The sequence below is a fragment of the Danio rerio genome, chromosome 11 (genome assembly GCF_052040795.2).
Source record: "Danio rerio strain M-AB ecotype USA chromosome 11, GRCz13ab, whole genome shotgun sequence".
NCBI classification, from domain to species: domain Eukaryota; kingdom Metazoa; phylum Chordata; class Actinopteri; order Cypriniformes; family Danionidae; genus Danio; species Danio rerio.
Window position 1 is genome coordinate 29,230,012 of NC_141031.1, and position 19,774 is coordinate 29,249,785.

General features: G+C 38.1%; 1 protein-coding gene across 30 annotated transcripts in view; it reads right to left on the reverse strand.

Moving 5' to 3' along the window:
• iqsec1b (IQ motif and Sec7 domain ArfGEF 1b) overlaps window positions 1-19,774 on the reverse strand; it is a 347,358-nt gene that overhangs the window by 30,409 nt on the left and 297,175 nt on the right. For 22 of the 30 annotated variants that reach the window (XM_087273769.1, XM_087273761.1, XM_087273768.1 and 19 more), the window contains 2 exons: window positions 5,624-5,897; window positions 3,601-4,862 (listed from right to left, as the gene is read on the reverse strand). In XM_087273769.1, coding sequence (XP_087129895.1) covers window positions 3,601-4,862; window positions 5,624-5,897 — 1,536 coding nt within the window. Of the gene's footprint in view, window positions 1-3,600; window positions 4,863-5,623; window positions 5,898-6,012; window positions 6,117-6,548; window positions 6,698-17,058; window positions 17,292-19,774 lie in introns of those variants that run through there. The other 8 variants (XM_087273788.1, XM_087273773.1, XM_087273778.1 and 5 more) reach the window with 6 other exon arrangements.

Consider the following 19,774-nt stretch of genomic DNA (forward strand, 5'->3'; position numbering starts at 1 on the left):
ACAACTAAACTAACACTGCTCTCATCACGATTCTAATTGCTTGATCGCTAATCAAATTTAGAGTGAGTGGCAATCAAACAGGCGGTGTGACACACAAGCACACAGACACGTACTGCATAAATAAATGAGCCAAAATCATAATGAATGTCTGGAAAAGGAAAACACAGATCTGTTTGCATTGTGTGCTTGGTTTAAAGGATAATTGAAAAAAACATTAGCTCCCGGCATTGTTCACGCAATAAGATCACAGCCATTAACGCAGCTCTGATTGGTGCTAATGAAAATCATTACTCAGTGCATCTAAAATTTGATGCTTCCAACCAAAGCATGCACGTCGTGTGGAAATGAGAAGCTGAGTACTATTTCTTTGGAGTTAAAAGTTAGGCATGTTCCATGTTCCCTGATCAGTCTTGCATTTCCCCTGCAATCAGTAGACTCTAAAATACATTGAGTTTTTTATTAAACCCAAAGTTTAAGTTAAACATATTTGGGGCTTTGTTGGATTATTTTTATCCTTTATTAGGTTATTTATTTATTACCTTAACTAGTTGAGTTAAATATTTGGTGCTTTGTTGGGTAATTTTTACTTTTATTTGGTTATTTATTTATTGACTCAACCAGTTGGGTTAAAATTTTTGAATTTCAACAGTCATCTGATTTAACTGAATCTGAACAGCTGTATTAATATACGTACGTAACGTTTTTGTGTTAGAAAGTTTATTTAAGCTCTAACAATAATATTGTTATTAATTTATTTTATCAAATTACCTCTCCCTGTCATGATTTTCAGAAGCAATTCACCAGCACTCTTAATTATTGATAATACAAACGCTCGCTTCATAGCTGATCTATATTAAACAAATAAAAACTGCTTTCTCTACCCCCTGTGTTCATCTTTAAATTTTTTTTGGGGGGAAATGACACGTTTGGTAATAAACACATTTTCTGCGTCATTCTCACCTTTAGGAACCAGCAAAACCAGGTGTCATGTCTTGGTTAAGGTGTTAAATTATATAACTCATTGCATTGGGTTAAAATAACCCACAGTTGGGAAGGTGCTATAATAACCTATAAGTGGTATATGTTGGGGTATTTTAACCCAACTATTTTAACTGAGTATCCTAACGACGCCATGGTGTACACCAGAAAGTTGCCATCAACATAATTTTTCTTTGAAGAAGAAGGATTTTATTATCATATTGAACAGTAAAGTTCTTTTTGAACAGTGAAGTTCATTATTTCAAATGTAGTTCTGCACAAAACAGTTCTGGGCTCTCCGCTTTTCTTCCGCATAATGCCTTACGCCATACCATTCCACCCATTCAGCTATCCTCTTTCTTCCACATCCAGCCTTACGCCGTGTCATGTTCCATTCGTCACTCTCTCTCTGACTGCTTACTCTGACTACTACAGCCCTCCACCTTTATATTCTCACCCGTTTCCCCATTGATGTTCAATGGGTGGTGACCAATTAAACACTTTCCGATAGCCCTGATTATTGTCACAACGTGTGATAAGCACATGCAATTCGAGGAAGGAGTGCACCTCTCTCCATATTAGACATGACAAGAATGTCCCCGTAAACAACAAGAGACATACAGCAGATCCTGTTGTTACTCCTTGGCATGTGGTAGTTTGTCAGAAGATGAGACAAGCTTTGTTTGAGAATGGTTCATTGCTGTGCACTGTCTTTGTATTATGGTTTTTTGAATGTGTATTCGAAATGCAGTTTCCTGTGTTGTCGTTCCTCTAACTTGTTGCACACAAAAGTGATGATTCTTTGTTAGCCAATTGTAGTATTTAGTCTTGCACTTTTGGTGCTATACCCCAGCAAGCATTTTTTTGCTTTAAAAGATGACTAATAGATATTTTATAGACGTCTAAACATAGCCGTCTTGACTAAAACAAGGCTAAATTTGGGCTGTCAGTGAAAATCTAATAGATGTTTAAAAATAGGCCAACACTAGATTATTCATCAAATAAACAAAAATGAATGACTACACATATAAAGTCTGTCTAATCTGTCTTTTTGACGACTAGTCTAGTTTTGGGCTATTTTTAGATGTCTATTAGATTTTCACTGAGAGAACAAGTTTAGCCTTGTTTTAGCCAAGCTTACTACATTTTGATATCTATTGGATGTCTATTCAACACAAAATTGTTTGCTGGGACTGTATTCTTAAAAAAAGAGTCCCAATTAAGAGTTGTGTTACTATTTGCTTTTTGGTAATTCCAACAATGGATATGGAGTAAATGCATATCATTATGCACTGTACCAAGTTGCATTGTGGAAATTTAGAATGTATGTCAGCAAGCAACACATTTACTGTATGCTGAATCATAATTATTTTGGTCATAATTGTAATCACGATTATTCCAAACGATGTAAAGTTGAATACTTCCAAAATTATGTTTAACTGAGCAGGGAATTTTTCACAGTATTTACTATAATTATTATTTTTTTTCTGGAGAAAGTCTTAATTGTTTTATTTTGGCTATTTTCAAAACTATTGTAAGATCAACATTATCAGCCCCTTTAAGCAAGATACTGTATTGTTTTAGTTGTCCGCAGAAGAAGCTACTGTTACACAATGACTTGCCTATAATTACCATAACTTGCCTAATTAACCTAATTAAGCCTTTAAATTGCACTTTAAGCTGAATGCTTGTATCTTGAAAAATATGCAGTCAAATATTATGTACTGTACATAGCAAAGATAAAAAAATTATTTAGAAATGAGTTATTATGTTCAGAAATGTGTTGTAAAAACATCTTTCCGTTAATCAGAAAAGAGCCACTATAAATAAGTAGGGCTCATAATTTTGACTTCAACTGTGTATATACTGTTATTTTCCTCTCTGTAAATAAGGAAGGGGAAATAAATACAATAGAATAAAAATATGAAACAAACTGTGCTTCAAGCACCTTGACTGTAAGAAAGAAACTTTAATTATAGCTACAAAAGTCCCTGAGTCAAGAGCAGTGAGTGGTTTTCTCCTTTTGTTGTTTGATTAAAGATAAAAACAGTCAGCAGCAGGAATATTAGGCACTGTCACTTTAACAGCAGTGCGGTTCTGAATAATGGTTTCTCTTTCACATGTCGTTTGATTCTCAACCCTTATGTCTATTACATAAATGAGGGTTATGAATAATGAATATTCACTAAACACTGTGTTTTGACACAAATTTGCATGTATTTGACCATTAAAGTGCTCACATTAAAATGACCTTAGATGTGTGTGCTCTGAAACCATCTCTATGCAAAAGTCCTTCTGAAACAATTAGGAATTTACATTGGATTCAAGTATGTTTACTTTGTCTAACCTCAAACTGAACAATGTGTTTACCAGTAAAAAGCTGCTTGGCTTGGAAGTGACCTCTGAGTCAGCATTGCAAGACTACTGACGACAGATCAGCACTTCACCTAAATGTAATTTATGTGACAGTGCCTTTACAGTTACTGGGTCTAAATTTTGCAAGAAGCAGGAAATCCCAGAGTAGATTTGGAGCTAATGCTTTGCACAACTGCTGTCAATCCACCCACATACTTTTTTCCCAACAAGCTTTCAACAGCCAAAAGGATGCATTCACACACTTACTTGTTGAAAAGGTTCAGGCCAATTCGATAGTGCCTCTTGCGGATGATATCATTGCTAAATGCTGGCGAGTCCCAACTGTTTCGTGTCTCCTTGTGATACGTCTGCTTACTGAGAGTCTGCTCTCGAAGACTGTCCCTGGAAGAGGACTCCGAACTGCAGTTGATCGTATCATTGGAATTGGAAGTGCTGTTGATGCTGTCATTATCACCATCAGAGAAGTCAGACTCGGATTTGCTTTGCCGGTTGGCGGTGCCATTGATAGCCAGATGGCTTTCCAGCTGCCGCGGCCGATGGCGTGGAGCTTCATCCTCTCTTGCTGGCCCCCGTGGTGGGAGTGCATGGGAAGGGATGTGCTTAGGGCTGCCCTGCTGGCTGGCTATGCCTCGATCGTAAGCGTTCTGTCTCTTGAGAGAGCTTCGGTCAGAGCGGTCACTCAACTCAACAGAGCTATCACTCGGAGGTTCGATAGTGAGCAGAGGAAGGTGGTCTATTCTCAATCTTTGCTCTTGACACTCTAGAGATGGGGTGCTGCGGCAGCTAGTGTCCGTGTCGGCTTTTTCATCCTTATGAGCTAGAGACCAGTAGTCCTGCGAAGAGTTCAAAGAACGTATACGGAGGTCTGACTCAGTGCTAGAGGGTCTGTCAACTGATTGTGATAAAGGAAGAGGTGGCGAGAGCTCTTCCTCATCTATATAAAGTGTCACATCGCTGTAGGAGGCTGTCATCTCATCTCGCTTTCGGTGCTCGCTACCGTGGGAAGGCTTGACCTGGTAGGTAACCTCTTGCTCCAAGTCTGGATGACCTCTGGTTGCTTCTGACTGTCCCTCGTCTCCGTGTAGGCTACGACAGTTCAGTGCATCGTCTATCGATTCTGCCAATGACTTCACTTGTCGAGAGAAAACATCCTCCAGTTCTGTAATGGCGTCTGTGAAATCGCTCTGGACCGCAGGTGACTTCATGTTGGCGGGGACCATCTCACCGCGCTCAGATTGTACCAATGCTCCTAGTTTAGACCCATCATCCGTAAGAGACACCTGCTTGCCCTCAAAGTATGAACTGTGGACTTTTTCAGGTCCTTCAAATGAAAACTGCATTCTCATATTGGATAAAACTATGCGTCTGGACATGCGGTTTTCTGACATAGAACTCCGGAGGCGCTCAAAGTTCTTGTTCATCTGATACTGGCGGAATGCAGTCTGGATTGTTCGTGCAGCATGTCGGGTTATAAAACGCCCTCCATACTTCCGCTCAAGCATCTCCACCTGTGAAAACAAGGATGAAGCATAATTTTTTTTGTGAAAATAGCATTCCCGATCATGCCCCTTCTTCTTTAGACTCAAGTAATTTTTTGTTGATGAAATTTAATTTTGTCCTCTCTTCCATGACACACTATGACCAAATAAAAGCCACACATGGTACTCCAAGGTATTTTGACAGGTAAGATTGATAAAACTTACCATTTCATTCCCTATAAAGGCATCATGGACCAAGAAAGGCTTTTAGCATGGCACCTAAGCAATCAGTCATAACCTTCTTTAATGCAAAAGCCAGCCCAAGACCTTTTTAGCCTGGAGAATAGGCAGAACTAATCACATTTCTCAGCTCTGCTGGGACCTCACACAGAGACGATGGGCAGCATGCCTCTGGATAGTACCGCAGCACCCTCACTCTGAATACGGATCACTCTCCCAGCATGCACTGAGTTATGATTCTCATCTTTCTAGTCCTAAAATGCTCTCATTGATCTCATATCAACCTTTGGGCATATTAAATTTCTTCATATGAAAGACAGGCAGTCACCACAAGCAACTTTAAGGAATTAATGTTCACCCAACGACAATAAACTAGATTTATTTACACAGTCCTTTGAGGGGGAAGTACATCAAGCATAAGATGAAGCCACTAAACCTCAATCACACCCCCTTGGCACCATAAAGGCTCATCAAAATGTGAATGCAAATAGTTGGTGGAGAATTTACAGTTTCTTGGTAGATTTCCAGTTAAAGATCCTGAAGGACTTTACCTGTTTGTCTTGGAGGTCGGTGGAGAGCTCATAGCTCTCAGACAGCGATCGGGAGCGTTTGATGGCCTCCTCCTCAGCCTGTTTGCGGAGAATGGACTGAGAATGCTGAAGTTTGGGTCTCCGTGGGCGCTGCCGTACCTCGTGAGCGTACAACGGTGGGCCGTCAAAGTGCTCGCCACTAATGATAGCACTGCGGCTCACCGGTCCTCGTAAGTAACCTCCACTATTGTCCAGAGAGGGGCCCGACTCGCCGCCCGGAGCCTCACCTTCCACACTGCAGAGGGGAAAAGAAAAGAAAACTTGAGTTCACTTTGTGGGTCAGAATAGACAGAAACAGTTTGTATGACTGAGGCATTTAGATTTTGAATGGCATCACATTTACTACATACTCTGAAATTTAATAAGAAAAAATATAAACATTGATACTAAATTCTAAAGACCAGCAGCAGTCTATAGCACATGCAATGCAACGAGTCACTGTGTTTTTCCAGCCACAAATCAAAGTTCCTTGTAAATCCCATTATCCACTCCTACGTGCTCACACGTGAGATTATGAGCTGAACTTTGAAACTGGCATGGAAGTATAAAAGCAAACGACTACGTTTATAGCAACAGACTGTGGTACAGTGCGTCTCTTTCAAGATAAATAAAGAACTCTTTGCAGACAAAATGCAACGCATACTGAATGACTTCAGAAACATTAACAATGCTTTTACACAGAACCCCCACCGATTAGGCTAGTATTTACTTCAGCACTTCTGACTAAGCCTTTACTGTATGTGCTTTAGCTCTTAAATTCTTCTTATATATCATCCTAAGATAAAACATTCTAGCAGTCTAGTGTCAGCTGTCACATATATCATGCTTACACACCAAACAACACACTCCGGGCCATAGCACAGAGAATCAACAGCATAACTCCTACCTGTCAACACCTTAGTAGAGGTATACCTGCTACAGCAAATGACTTTTGTTGCTCGAGGCGATGAGTGAAAAGAGAACTATGACACATTCGTAAACAGACAATGCAATCGCACGCGCTTCACCCACACCATCTCTAATGTGATTGCTCAGAAAGGTCAAAGTACATAATGAGGGTTATTTGATTACAATACATATCAGTTACAGCAGTGAATGAGAGTGATTAGACATCGGTGACTTTTGATGATGTTGCCAAGTAAGGCATGCAGCAGCATTTTATTATTATAGTCCAGTTCTTTGTGTATATACAATGTATTTTTCAAAATAATTACAATAACTTCTACAATTAACCTGCTCCTAACTGCTGTCCGAACGAGCAGTTGGACAGGTGTACCTAATAAAGTGCCGATAAATGTACATACTGTAATATAAAGTGCAATGCAACATGCTCATGAATCAATACCTTTTGTATGGGTGCACATTTTAGCTTTCAGCACATGTTTGTTTTGTCCCGTTTCTCATCCATACACTCATACTACACCTTGCATCAGCTAAGTGCCAGCAGATTAACTTTCTAGATTAAGTGCTCTTCTTTTAATTAAACGAATTAGCGTGCAGTAGATCGCTCAGTATTACAGAGACGAGAACATCGACAGTCAGACTGATTGAATTTGTTCATCTTGTATAGGGAGAAAGTGGTGGAGGAGTGGATATATGGAAGTCTCTTTCCACTTGGTACTGTTTGGAGGTGTTTCTGATCCTGGATGAGACGATACAAGATTATAGTCTGACTTCAACAAGCAATTTTCTTACAGGGCAGGCTTTATTCAGTCGATTTGATCCCTTATACACCTTTGGAGCTTGTACTGTGCTCGTCAAATGATATACAGATGGATAAGTCTGAGATATGTCAGGTTGAGGATATACTGACTGCTCTCACATGTCTCTATGGGTTAGCATTCACCTGCTGCTTCTGTTAAAAACGGGAGGTCGCCACAATAGACAAACATGTTTCCTCAGAATCAAAGGCCGTGGTTTTAGAACAGTGGTGCCCAAACTTTTTCTTATAAATGGCCAAAAACCAAACTTGATTGAAGGCTGTGGGCCGAAGTTAAATATACTGTATTAAATTAAATTTGTTCATTTGTTTGCTTATTATTTAAATATAACTAGAAAAGGTTGCTTTAAAACATATTAAATGATGATGCAGTATAATTTGACAATTTTATAATCAACTTATTATAGTAAAAACATAAACAATCACATTTATAACACATTGGAGCTCAATACTGAATCACCAGTCAAGCTGCTCCTGTCTTTTCCTTGATTTGCTCACCGATGTCTTGTGCATTGTCCTGTCAAGTGACAGCATTTACATTTTAAAAGTCTGAGTCATATAAAACATTTAATTTTAGTTGGCTTTTTTTGTACCTCCTCAATTAAACAAAGAAACAAAAGGGTATATATTAAATTAGAAATGTCAAGATTTCTGTCATTCGCCCCAACCAACTCCCTATCATTCTCCTTCTCGTTTCAGATAGGATAGTGTGCCAAACCAAAGATTACAATGGGCCTACTTTGGGCACCTCTGCTCTAGAATCAAATAATGTGTACACAGACAAGAAGACGACCAAGTGGATGTTTCCTGTTTTGCTCCAAATGACAAAGAGCATGCCTCTATATTATATTCAAGAGTTCACCCAAAAATAAATATTTTTTCATCAGTTACTGTACTCACCCTTCACTTGTTCAAAATCTATTTTTCGTTCTTCTGTTAAACACACACACACACACACACACACACACACACACACACACACACACACACACACACACACACACACACACACACACACACACACACACACACACACACACACACACACACACACACAAACACACACACACACACACACACACACACACACAAAGAGATAATTTGAAAAATGCTGGCTGCTGGGATCCATTAACTAACATAGTATTTTTATTTTTATTTTTTTTTTACCATTGAGGTTGAAGGCTCCCAGCAACCAGATTTAGAGCAAATGAAGTAATTTTAATTTTTTTTTGGGTGAAATATCTCTTTAACGTATATATTTTAAGTACTTAATAGTTAAGTACTAAATAAACAAACAAATAAATAAATACCTTTTTTAGGTCTTGTGCACTTGGCAAGCACATTTACATTTAAAATAAAATTGAAAATAAAAGCTATTTCAACATTAAAAAAAATTATATCATAAATATTCATATTTATAATAAATATTTCTAAAATAACATTTTACATGTATACACTATTTTATGTTAATTATCTAATGACCTTTTAAGATGGCATACATGCAATCCAATACTTTACCTTAAACAATAATATTCAAAAACACAAAATAAAGAGTTTCAAAAAATACTAATCAATCACAAAGTGCATCATCTACTAAACATAAAGAGGAATGATAAACCTATTTAGGGTTATTTAGGGGTCGGCGACTGTGTATACACAGTTTGAGACGTCTTCTCCTGATAACGTCAAAAACAACTTAATTGACACTTTCAGTTTTGATCGTACAGATAAGAGCAATAGAGGGGAGGAACTATGACGTCAATTTGTATGCAAAACCCGGAAACGAGTTAGCATTTTAGCAGTTCCGGTTCCCTCATCTCAAAGTCAATGGGGTTTCAGTAAAATCGCTTAAATAAGGTTTGTGGCAAACAAAAACTCAAGATACTTTCACGTTTTGTTCTACGACATAAAACACATCAGTTACAGCACAGTCTTGATTTTTTAAATCGGTTATGCTTCTTTGAAAAAGACAGTTGCTATCAAATTGCTAAATGGGACTACAGGCAGTGTCGGAGACATACATCATCGAGCTGAACTGGTCTGGAGCGCAGCCCGCTTGCGTTGGGCATTTGGATTTGTCTGTTATTTAGGTATTTTCCTTATTAGTATTTTATAGTTTGTTGTATTATTATAATGGAGAATTCAGATTGTGTGTTGATAATTCCTTAATTTGTAAAGGGTGTCAAGACAGATTAATTTGTTGATAATTTATTTTAATAAACAGTATTATGAAGATACTGCTTACCAGTGCAGCCTGTCTCTTTCCTGCTCTCAGTAATGCAAATGTGTAAATAAATGTGTAAAAATACATTTTATGTTAACTGTCATTATAACGAGATCAAGTGATTTTTCGTCTTTTTTTCTTCATCCAAACACATTTAACTCAGTCATAACTGCAGTATTACACTCCTTTATGAAATGTATGGCATATGTGACTGTATAGGCTGCTTTCCGCTGTACTTCGTGACAAAAAAGGAATATTGAATGTTGCTCTGTGTCAATGATGGAACTTGGAGGCATTTGATAGACCTGTTCCTACTCACGCCTCATTTCTGTCGTCTGTTTAAGTAGGCGGGCTGTGTGCACAAAAGCGATACACTTTTTAAAATATGTCTTATGATAACACTATGTAGGCAGATTTATACACACAGTTTTAATACTTTTAGAACAACCGTAAAGCAAAACAGATGTATTTCCCACGTAAAAATTATCCAAAAGGCACATAGGTCTATACGTTTTTGCTTATTTATTTGTTTATAATAAATACCGTGGATTATAATATAATAAACAGAGAGATTGACTCTCTGTCATGGAGCATATTTCTAAAAATAAGCTTGATATGTTGTCTGTAGCAGATTGGGGCTGACGTCATAAACGAGCGCCCCGAGGGCACTGTGGTCGTTTATAGCCTAATGTTAGCTTTTCAATTCTTGCGTTTGCATTTAAGATTCAAAAGTGCTTAAAGTTGTATTTTCATGTGAGGATTATTCGGCTGGACAAAACATGTAAGTGTAATGAACAGTGTTTGAACACAGAGCTTATTATTTGCAATCTTCAAAAAGCCTTTAGGAAAATCCTATAGGGGTTTTCACGATGGAACCAGTTTTATGCTAGCAGCCGATTAGCCTACAAAGTGACGTTATAGTTACTCCACTCTATACACTAATCAAATCTGTTAGGTGTCTAGTTTTTGTGTACACTCACAATAATAACAAAAGTGTGTGCCTTGGCAAAATAAGGAAAATAAAGTGTGAGCATTCTTTCTTTTGTCTCTCCCCAAACTGTTTTTAGAAACGCATCACTAAAATGAAACTCCACAAAAATAAAACACACACACTATTTATATAGAAAGCTTGAAGTGTCTACTTTTGAATGCAGTGAGTGCATGTTGAAAACAAATATTGTTTGATAAATTAATCAGTATGAAAGCAACACTATGTCTAGTTTCTCAGACTGAGCTCATTATTTTTACAAAGCCACTAGGCTTTATTACTACAATCGTCCACGTAAGACGAAAAAATAAGAATGAACAGGGGGGCTAATAATTCTGACTTCAACTGTAAATCCTCATAATAAAGCACAAACAGAAATGCTAAAATTTGTAAATGCAAAGTATATGTAAATAAGGTTTTAAAAGAGGCTTCAAAACAAACAAGGACTCATTAATCTCCATTGGCAGGCTACAAATTATGAGTCAATAATTTGGAAAAGAGATGCAACGGCATTGTGTGTTTCACACTGTAGATTCAGTACCACAAGTTTCTCATTTCCCAACACCAGTAATCCCTGTTTTACCATGCAGACCACACTGAGATGACTGAGTGCCAATGCAACACCAAGCATGATCCCAGAGCCACAGAACACACATAAAGCCCACCTGCCGCTCTGAAGGACACAGCTAATGACGGGTTAAGTCAGAGGTTATATTTAGATATGAAGGTTAATACAATGGCCTTGTATTATGCATTCCTAAATGCATGCATAAATACTACCGCCCTGCACGCAGTGTTTGGTAATGAAGACAAACACATCTAGTTACATGTGATTGTACATTATAAGAAAACAGGGAGCGGGGTAATTCAGATGATAAATTTGGCAGCTAATTTCCCCACATTTCTGCACCGAGGCCACCCGGCTGGAATGACTTTCGCTGTCTGCCGCCTGATGTCTCCTGGATGAGCTCTCAAAGGGTCCCCTTGAAGGGTGGCAACAAATACAATTTTCATTTTGTTTGGTTGCCGTCTCATCTCTCAGAGGAGAGCCAGGGTATTTTTAAAGTCGGCCTCCCAAACTGTGATAGATGACGGTGTCTGAAAAAGTCGCCATTATTGTGAACACAAGGGCTATAAAATCCTGCGAGGACACCAGATGACAGGCCTGTGAACAGATTTGATGAAAAATAGAAGAAAATAAATACTTGGAAGTGTTTAGAGATCATCGCATTGATGGTGTGAGAGTGTGTAGAGGGTTGGGTGAACAGATTTCTAAAATGGAGTATGTTCGTTTATCTAAAAAACATCAACAAAATAATCAAGGTTGAGTCAACTAGTTTAAACTAGAGTAGGATAAAGTCTAGTCTTGTAATGTTGGCCTTATAATTGTTTTCTAAAAACTGGCTGTAAGTTATCAGAAGGAAGATTTGGCAAACTTTAATAAAAAAGTAATAATAATAATAATAATAATAATAATAATAATAATAATAATAATAATAATAATAATAATTCCTTACATTTATATAGCGAATTTCTAGACACTCAAAATGCTTTACAAATTTTTGGGGGGAATCTTCTCATCCAACACCAGTGTGCAGCATCCACCTGGATGACACGATGGCAACCATATTGCGCCAGATCGCACACCACACACCAGCTGATTGGTGGAGAGGAGACAGAGTGATGAAGCCAATTAAGATATGGGGAGGGTTAGGAGGCCATGATGGACAGAGGCCAGTGGGCAAATTTGGCCAACCCCTAAACTTTTTATTTTATTTTATTTTTTTATTTTTAATTTTTTTAAAGGACATCCTGGGATTTTAAACAACCACAGAGAGTCAGGACTTTTAATGTCTCATCTGAAAGATGGCGCTCACTGAGCAGTAAAGAGTCCTCATCAATAAACTGGGGCGTTAGGTCTCACACAGAGCGTAGGTTGAGCGCCCCCTGCTGGCCTCACTAACACCACTTCCGGCAACATCCTAGCTTTCCCGTGTGGTCTCCCATCCAGTTACTGACCGGGCGCAGTGGGAGCAGAGCAGTGTGCTCAGTGTCTTTTACACAACTACAAAACACCATCATGGTTACAGACATAAACTTAAATTCATGAAGTTAACTTTATTTATCAATATTATTGTCACTGAGGGGGAGGCGGACACCGGAGTTACGGATCTAAATGCAGGATTTTTTGACAAGAAGTGACTTTTTACAGTCAAAAGTCAGGTACAAACAGTTATACAGTCAAAGGTCAAGTACAAACAGTTATACAGTCAAAGGTCAGGTACAGATGCAAACAGTTGCATACAGGCAAATCTTAAAGAGTGTTCAATAACAGGCGAGAAGTCAATCCAGGCGACAAACAACATAAAACAAACGAAGCAAAGAACGGTACATGAAAAATCAAGGCTAGGCAAAATGCGTTGTAATATTAACTTGTCAGCTTACAAGACTCAGCACTGATTTGTGTGCGTGCTGTGTAAATAGTTCTCATAATCAATCCTTGACAATCCTCCTGCTGTGTGTGTAATCAATGGCGATCCAGAACAGGTGTGTGCGAGATACATGACGGGATTTGTAGTTCGATAGTGTGGTGTGTGTGTGTGTGTGTGTGTGTCGTTCTCCGGTGATCCGCAGTTGCTGGATCTCTGGTACTTGTAATAATTAGATGTAGCATAAATCTCTAATGTAAATACAGTAATTGATTGGGAAAAAAGTCAAACGAACTATAATAATGTTATAAAATAAAGTATCATGCAAGGTAATTTGGGTAAAGTCAATTTTGTATTCACCATATACTGTATATTAAGGATACTTACAGATTTTTACTGTAGTATTTTTACAGAATTTTTGTTTTTTTGCAATTAAAATTACTTTTATACTAAATAATTATAAGTTGAAAAAAACATTTTTTTGAATAGGGAAAAAATTATGATGATACACATGCTTTTTTGCGTTCATATCGAAAGGCTTGTAATTAATAGTGTGGACAGTCTGGCTGCCAGAAAGATTTGATTTGGTTTGAAAAAAAAAATTGAGTTAGCCTAAGTTTTCATTCGATCTCCTTAGGGCACCGATGGGGATTTCAGAAATTCATCCAACTTAAAACAACATGAGTGTAAGCTGATGTCATAATGATATCATAACTTTCATATTTGGCTGGACCATCCCTCAAACAAAATATCTGCAATTCATTACACCCGAATGTAGTTTATAGTACATAAATGACTGATTTTAGCCAACCATTTGAAGTGTCGAGACAAGCAAGTCTCTGTCAGACTCGAATCCATAACTAAAGACAGCTGGCAAACTTCTACATTTTCCAGAGGGTCTCATTAGGCAGCAAGATGAGGCGTCTCTATAGGACTAGTTTAGGCTTCAGTCACGTCCAGCTCAGAGAGATGGAAGGTTCTGACAAGGGTAAAAGAACACAAGTGCTAACAAGATGGTGAGGTGTTAAGATCTGAAAGAAGATGAAACGCACTGTTTCTTGCTCTTCCCTTTGGAGTTCACATAAATGAGACTCCCAAAAAAGAGCTTTATCTTATAGGGCTAATGGCTTGTTTGAAGCATAAAGCCAAGAAACTATTGACTTACCAGAAAAAGATACTGTACATAAAGAGGAACTAATCACTCATTTTAATACCTAGGTAAAGGATGAACTGAATTTTATTTTAATCCCTTCTAGAAAATCTGAGAAGTGCAATAATGCGTTTTCTTTTAATCAACGATTTCTGGTGATTTTATTTCAAACTTGCACTTCTTCTAATTGACTGCAAAGCTGAAGTACAGATGCTGAGTCTAACAAGGTAGAATAACAAGCTCATTTACATTTCACTACCTAAACCACATTTCATTTGGACTCTTGGGTGCTGATTTTGGAGTCTTTTTCATGTCATGAATTTTCAAGCTCTGGAAGTTTTTTATTGCCATCCTGACACTTAATTTTAGTTTTTCCTCTATGGCGTATGATGAATAATAGAAAGTTAATAATTCTAATAAGATGATGTTGTGCTCAGGAAACATTATTATCAATAATGAAGTATTGGGTTAGATACTTAAAAGTACTGACTACTACTCAAAAATTGTAATCTGATTACTAATTACTTCATGTAAAAAATAATCAGATTACTAATCACTTTACTTTGAAGTTACTTTAAAAACATAAAATATACCTATAAAATACAAAATAAACTGCAGCTCTTTCAGTAATTTAATATTCACTGAGAAACATTACAATGGCTTAATCACAGCAGCTTGACATATTCAAAATACTTAATGAGTTCTCATCATTCACTATTTTCAAACCTGTTTGACTTGACTATTTATTTTTGCACAAAAGAAGACATTTAGAAGAAAACTAGGTACCTGTAACTATTCACATCCATAGTATGAAAAAGCACTGCAGTGTTTGGGTGTTTTGTCTGAGGTAATTAGTCGAGAGAAATGTGTATATTCCATACAAAGTATGGAGCTGATTGGTCAGGTCTTGTCACGTGACTTTTGGTTTTCAATGGCGAGCGCCTAGGAATTGCAAGCGTGTACAATATGCGCTCCCAATATGTAAATGCGCTCAAAAGATGCAATATGTGAACAGCCCCATATGCAGCTACGGTTCTCTACACATTCAGAAGGTACCTTCACTTCCAATCCTGCACAAAAATCCAATTTAGCCTGTTTAGGCCGAGTTCGACCGCTGTGATTTTGGGCACCGGCATTCTCCTTGGTGATGAGTATTGTCGTAGAATGCCTTTTGTTCTAGTGCTGTATAAATTGCTGGTCCAGTTAAAAGCAGTCGAAAGTTCTTTAGAGACTGGACATAGACTGCATTTCACAGCGATATTTTTGTTTTTACGCTCAATGTAAACAAAGTAATGTCTGTATTTCCAGTTGAAGAAGCAACCATTTCAGTTAGTGTTCTCCAGCAATTTAAAAGCACATGCTTTTTAACTGACGGTGTAGTGGAAATTGTAATTTAAAGTAAGCATTTTTTACTTCTAAAAGCTATTTTGTAACATAAGTAACACAATTACATTGACTTTAGTAACTGTAATTAGAATACAGCAACACGTTACTGTGGAATGCATTACACACAACTCTGATATTGAAGATAGCTGTGCTGATCATTTAATGGAAGCCATGATATGACATTTTTTGCATGATTCTTTGATGTTTGAAGATTCAGAAAAGCAGCATAGGTCTTTTTTAACTGAATAAATTGCTGCAACTTTTTTTGCATTTATGTATCGTTGGTAAATAAAAGTATTTATACATTTACAAAAACAAAATATCATTACGACAAACTTTTTAAACCAAATAAAAAACTCACAGAGCTTCGTCGCTTGAATGAATTGAAATCATAAAAAATATCAGATGTTCTATAGCAGAACAGAAAATATTCTAATGATTTGGAAAAGGTTGCAGAAGCTGTCAAATGACAGAATTAGGTAAATAATAGCTATTACCAACATTTGCATCCAATGTTCTACTGTGGACCTTTAAAACCCTCACATGACATGTTTAGTGCTTTAAATCCAAGTTTGAGAGCCAGTCAGGACCATTCACAAGCGTGGCACGTCGCATGAATGCAGCCCTGTTGATGGCCGGGAAACGCTCCTGCATTTCACATAAAGCACTCATTGTTAAAATAAAGCTTGTTTTACTAACATCACCCGGCTTATTCTGGTATTACATCAATTTCAATGGGCCCGATCTACTAATATACATTCACATCTCTATTTGTTATGATTAACATGATCAAATCTGTTGTGTTGCCAATGCTACCATGGCACTTTCTATCAACCGTGATAAGAAAACATCAAGCTAAAAAATGCAATGATTATTAATTCAGCTAGAAATTTCACTCTCAGAAATAAATGTACAAAAGCTGTCATTACCTTTTCAAGCTGTACACATTTGCACAAGAAAAGGTCATATTTGCTTCTTAAAGATACCTAATGTAGTCCAGAACTCTTTTGAAAAGGTACCACCCTAGTGACATCTTATAAAATCCTTTAACTACACAACCTCTCAGAATGAATGATGCTAAAAAGAAGACTATTGTAACATTTAGAACAACACAATAAGCTTTTACAATCAGCGATGGATGGAGTTGATCATAAACATCATTCAAGCAATTTTCTGGGGGAAATGACACAAATATGACACGTCCATCCGGCACAAGATCAACTGAAACATCACTCAAGCGCACAACTAGAAGCAGAAGTGCGCTCAGAGCAACAATGGAGTGGTTTGCGCAATAGAGGAAGATCCCCCATAATTCAAAGCAGGTAAAAGAAACAAAGAACCACAGAGCTGGAAGTTCCATAAAACATCTGTGCTCTGCTTAAAAACACACCCAGATATACTGATACACCCAGTCCCAAATTAATACAAACTCAGTGGAGACACATTTATAACACACATTTCTACTTCTATAGATGTTCTCAAACACACACAAATCTTACCAGCTCCCCAGTTCCAGCAGAGACTGGCTTCTGTCTGAAGCGCAGTGCAAACACCACATGTCGATCTCTGATCCCTACAAACATCAACATCCCTTTGGCCTGTGGCTGCCCATCTCCTCGCCAGGCAAAGCCGTCTCATAGGAGAAAGAGGCTCAATCTCAGTCCGACTAAAGACCACTAAATCCTCACCCTCTCCGTTCTGCGCGCTCTTTCCTTCTCTGCTTTTTTCCTCTGACTTTGTGGAAGGGGTGCTCTGAGGGGTGTGCGGAGAAGGGGAGGGAATTCCACAGTCCGGAAAACTAATTACGTGATGGCGGGAATATAAACGACAAGCTCAACCCAAAGAGGAGGGAACGAGCCGGCCTGCCGAGTCTGGAGCAACTGAGCCAAAAGGACTCAGGCTGGAAAGCCATGAAGGGATCGGGAAGCCCCCTCTGGAATGACTAAAGGATGTGGGTCTATAAATAGCGCAGCTGCAGGATGGAGTAAAACTAGATGGATTGGATGGAGGAAGTCCCGCTCACTCTCAGGTTTCAACGGCTGGGGAAATATGAGCTTGTAACGTGTCGCACACACGCTCCAGACTGGACTGGAGAAGAGCAGCCAAAAAGCTGCTCCGTCAACGGCCAATTTACACACCCATGTTGAAACCTTCTCAAAGTAACCACTCAAAAATTGTAACCTGCAACTCCTAATGATGTGGTTTGAGGAATTTTTTGGTCACTTAAAGTAAGAATTCATTCAAAAATGTAGAATTTATCATCCTTTATTTGTTGCAGACTTATTTCCAAGCTTTGTCTCCACTGCTTTCAGTGTTTGGATAAGTAAATAAACTCTGTTTTGGTTGAGGAAGGAGTGAATAGTGCATCAAAATGTTCTCCAGTTGACGCCTTTCTCACAGACAAGGCTCTGTTGTCTTGTAAGAGGTCTAAAAGCACTCACATAGCCGTATTTATAACTAACGGTTTGAATAGCATCACTATAATCTTTGCCTTCTTTTGCCTCCTCCCGTCTACTTACATAAGGAGGGCGGCCTGGCTTACGCATTTCCTTTCTGACATCATTACCTAAACAATGGGCGTCGCTCAGGCAAAACCCAGATGCTATCGCCCGTCCCAGTGTGCTGTGCAAAGAGACTGCAGCTTGGACAGTCTGTAGTGTAGAAGAAAAAAACCTCTCAATGTGGATTTGTCTCTTTGTAGACTCACCTCAAAAGGAGAAAGGAAAAATCCAACACGGATAGCTTCCAGGTGAAGTTTTGGTGTAGAGAAGTGATGTTCTCTAATTAGACTAAAAGCTTGAAGCTGTTCCCTAGTGAGGGCCTCCTTTATTTCCTGTTCCTCGCTCTCTTCCCGAACTAAGACTCCCTGAAGGAAGACTAAAACAGGTTGAAATTGGACCAAAGGGGTCCAGACAGACATACTGTACCAACATCTGTTCTCTGATGGTCGCCTCAAGATGTACATGTGCTCTTTGTCAAAGATCTTCAGCTCTGAAGTGCAAAGCAGCAGCAAAGCTGATCTCGAATATCCTTACAGATCACACATGGAACAAATAAAATCATCAGCAAGGACAGGAGATTTAATGAGTCAGAGTACTTCAATAGCCCTTTCCAAAAATGCAGTCACTAAAATGAGAAAGACACATATAGTGCTGAACTGATGAGTCGCTACTTTGTATGAACAAATGAATGCAGCTGCAGTCCGTCAGGCAAAAGCCCATTACACTTTTCTGTAGCTCATACGAAGCGGGAGGTCAGTGTGACTTAGTGCTTTTAGAGCCACCTGACAGAGTTCATTACTGGGGTCCTCAAATCTTTTAATGCTAAAAGGCTTGGGGAGCAATAAAATCTTTCCCGCTTGTCAGAGTGAAGCTTCAAGGAAAACAGCGTGACAAATTTATTCATTCGGTTCTAGGTCCACTTATCTGTCACTGTATTAGCTGGAACTGCAGCTAAACCCCCTACAATGACCATAGAGAACATCCATTTCTGCTATATATTTATGAAGGTCCAGTTATTTTCATTCCCTCTCCATTTACTAGCTTTCATCTTGTATGAGTGAATGTGGATAGCTGTAAACGAGTGGTTATTGGGTTGCACTGGGTTAATTAATCTAATTGTAACAACACAAACTAAACTAAATCAAAACAAATAAACATGTAAACCTTTAAACCCTATTTGATCTACAGGACTTGTGTGCTCGCCTAGTCATTTTGTTTTTGAAGACTAGCAATGTTTTTTTATTGTTACTTCAGCAAAGCAAGGTACTGTATGTGAACAAAATCTGCAATCTCATTGGTCAACCCGTTTAAAACCAGCGTGTCAACCCAGAGGCATTTCTTTATTTTAAATTGTGTTTTTACACCTCACATTGATGCCCTTTGTTTTGTTATTATGAGGTATTAAACATCAGCGATAAGTCTGATCGAAAATCATCCTGGTGGGCCTTAAATATGGTTTGATTGTGCAATTTTGCTGATACGTTTTTAATAATTAAGAGAATTAAGAGTGCAAAATATTTTCAACAATATTGCCAGTGCTTTTATTTGTTTTTGCTCTGCCAGTGACAATAATTTTAAGTAAACCACAATGATACTGCACAACTGTGAGTGAATGAATCAGATGAATGAATGATTCAATGACTCCTTCTTAAATATTAAACTGATTAACTTGAATGAATCAGCATCTTGAACGAATCATTTAAACCACCAACTA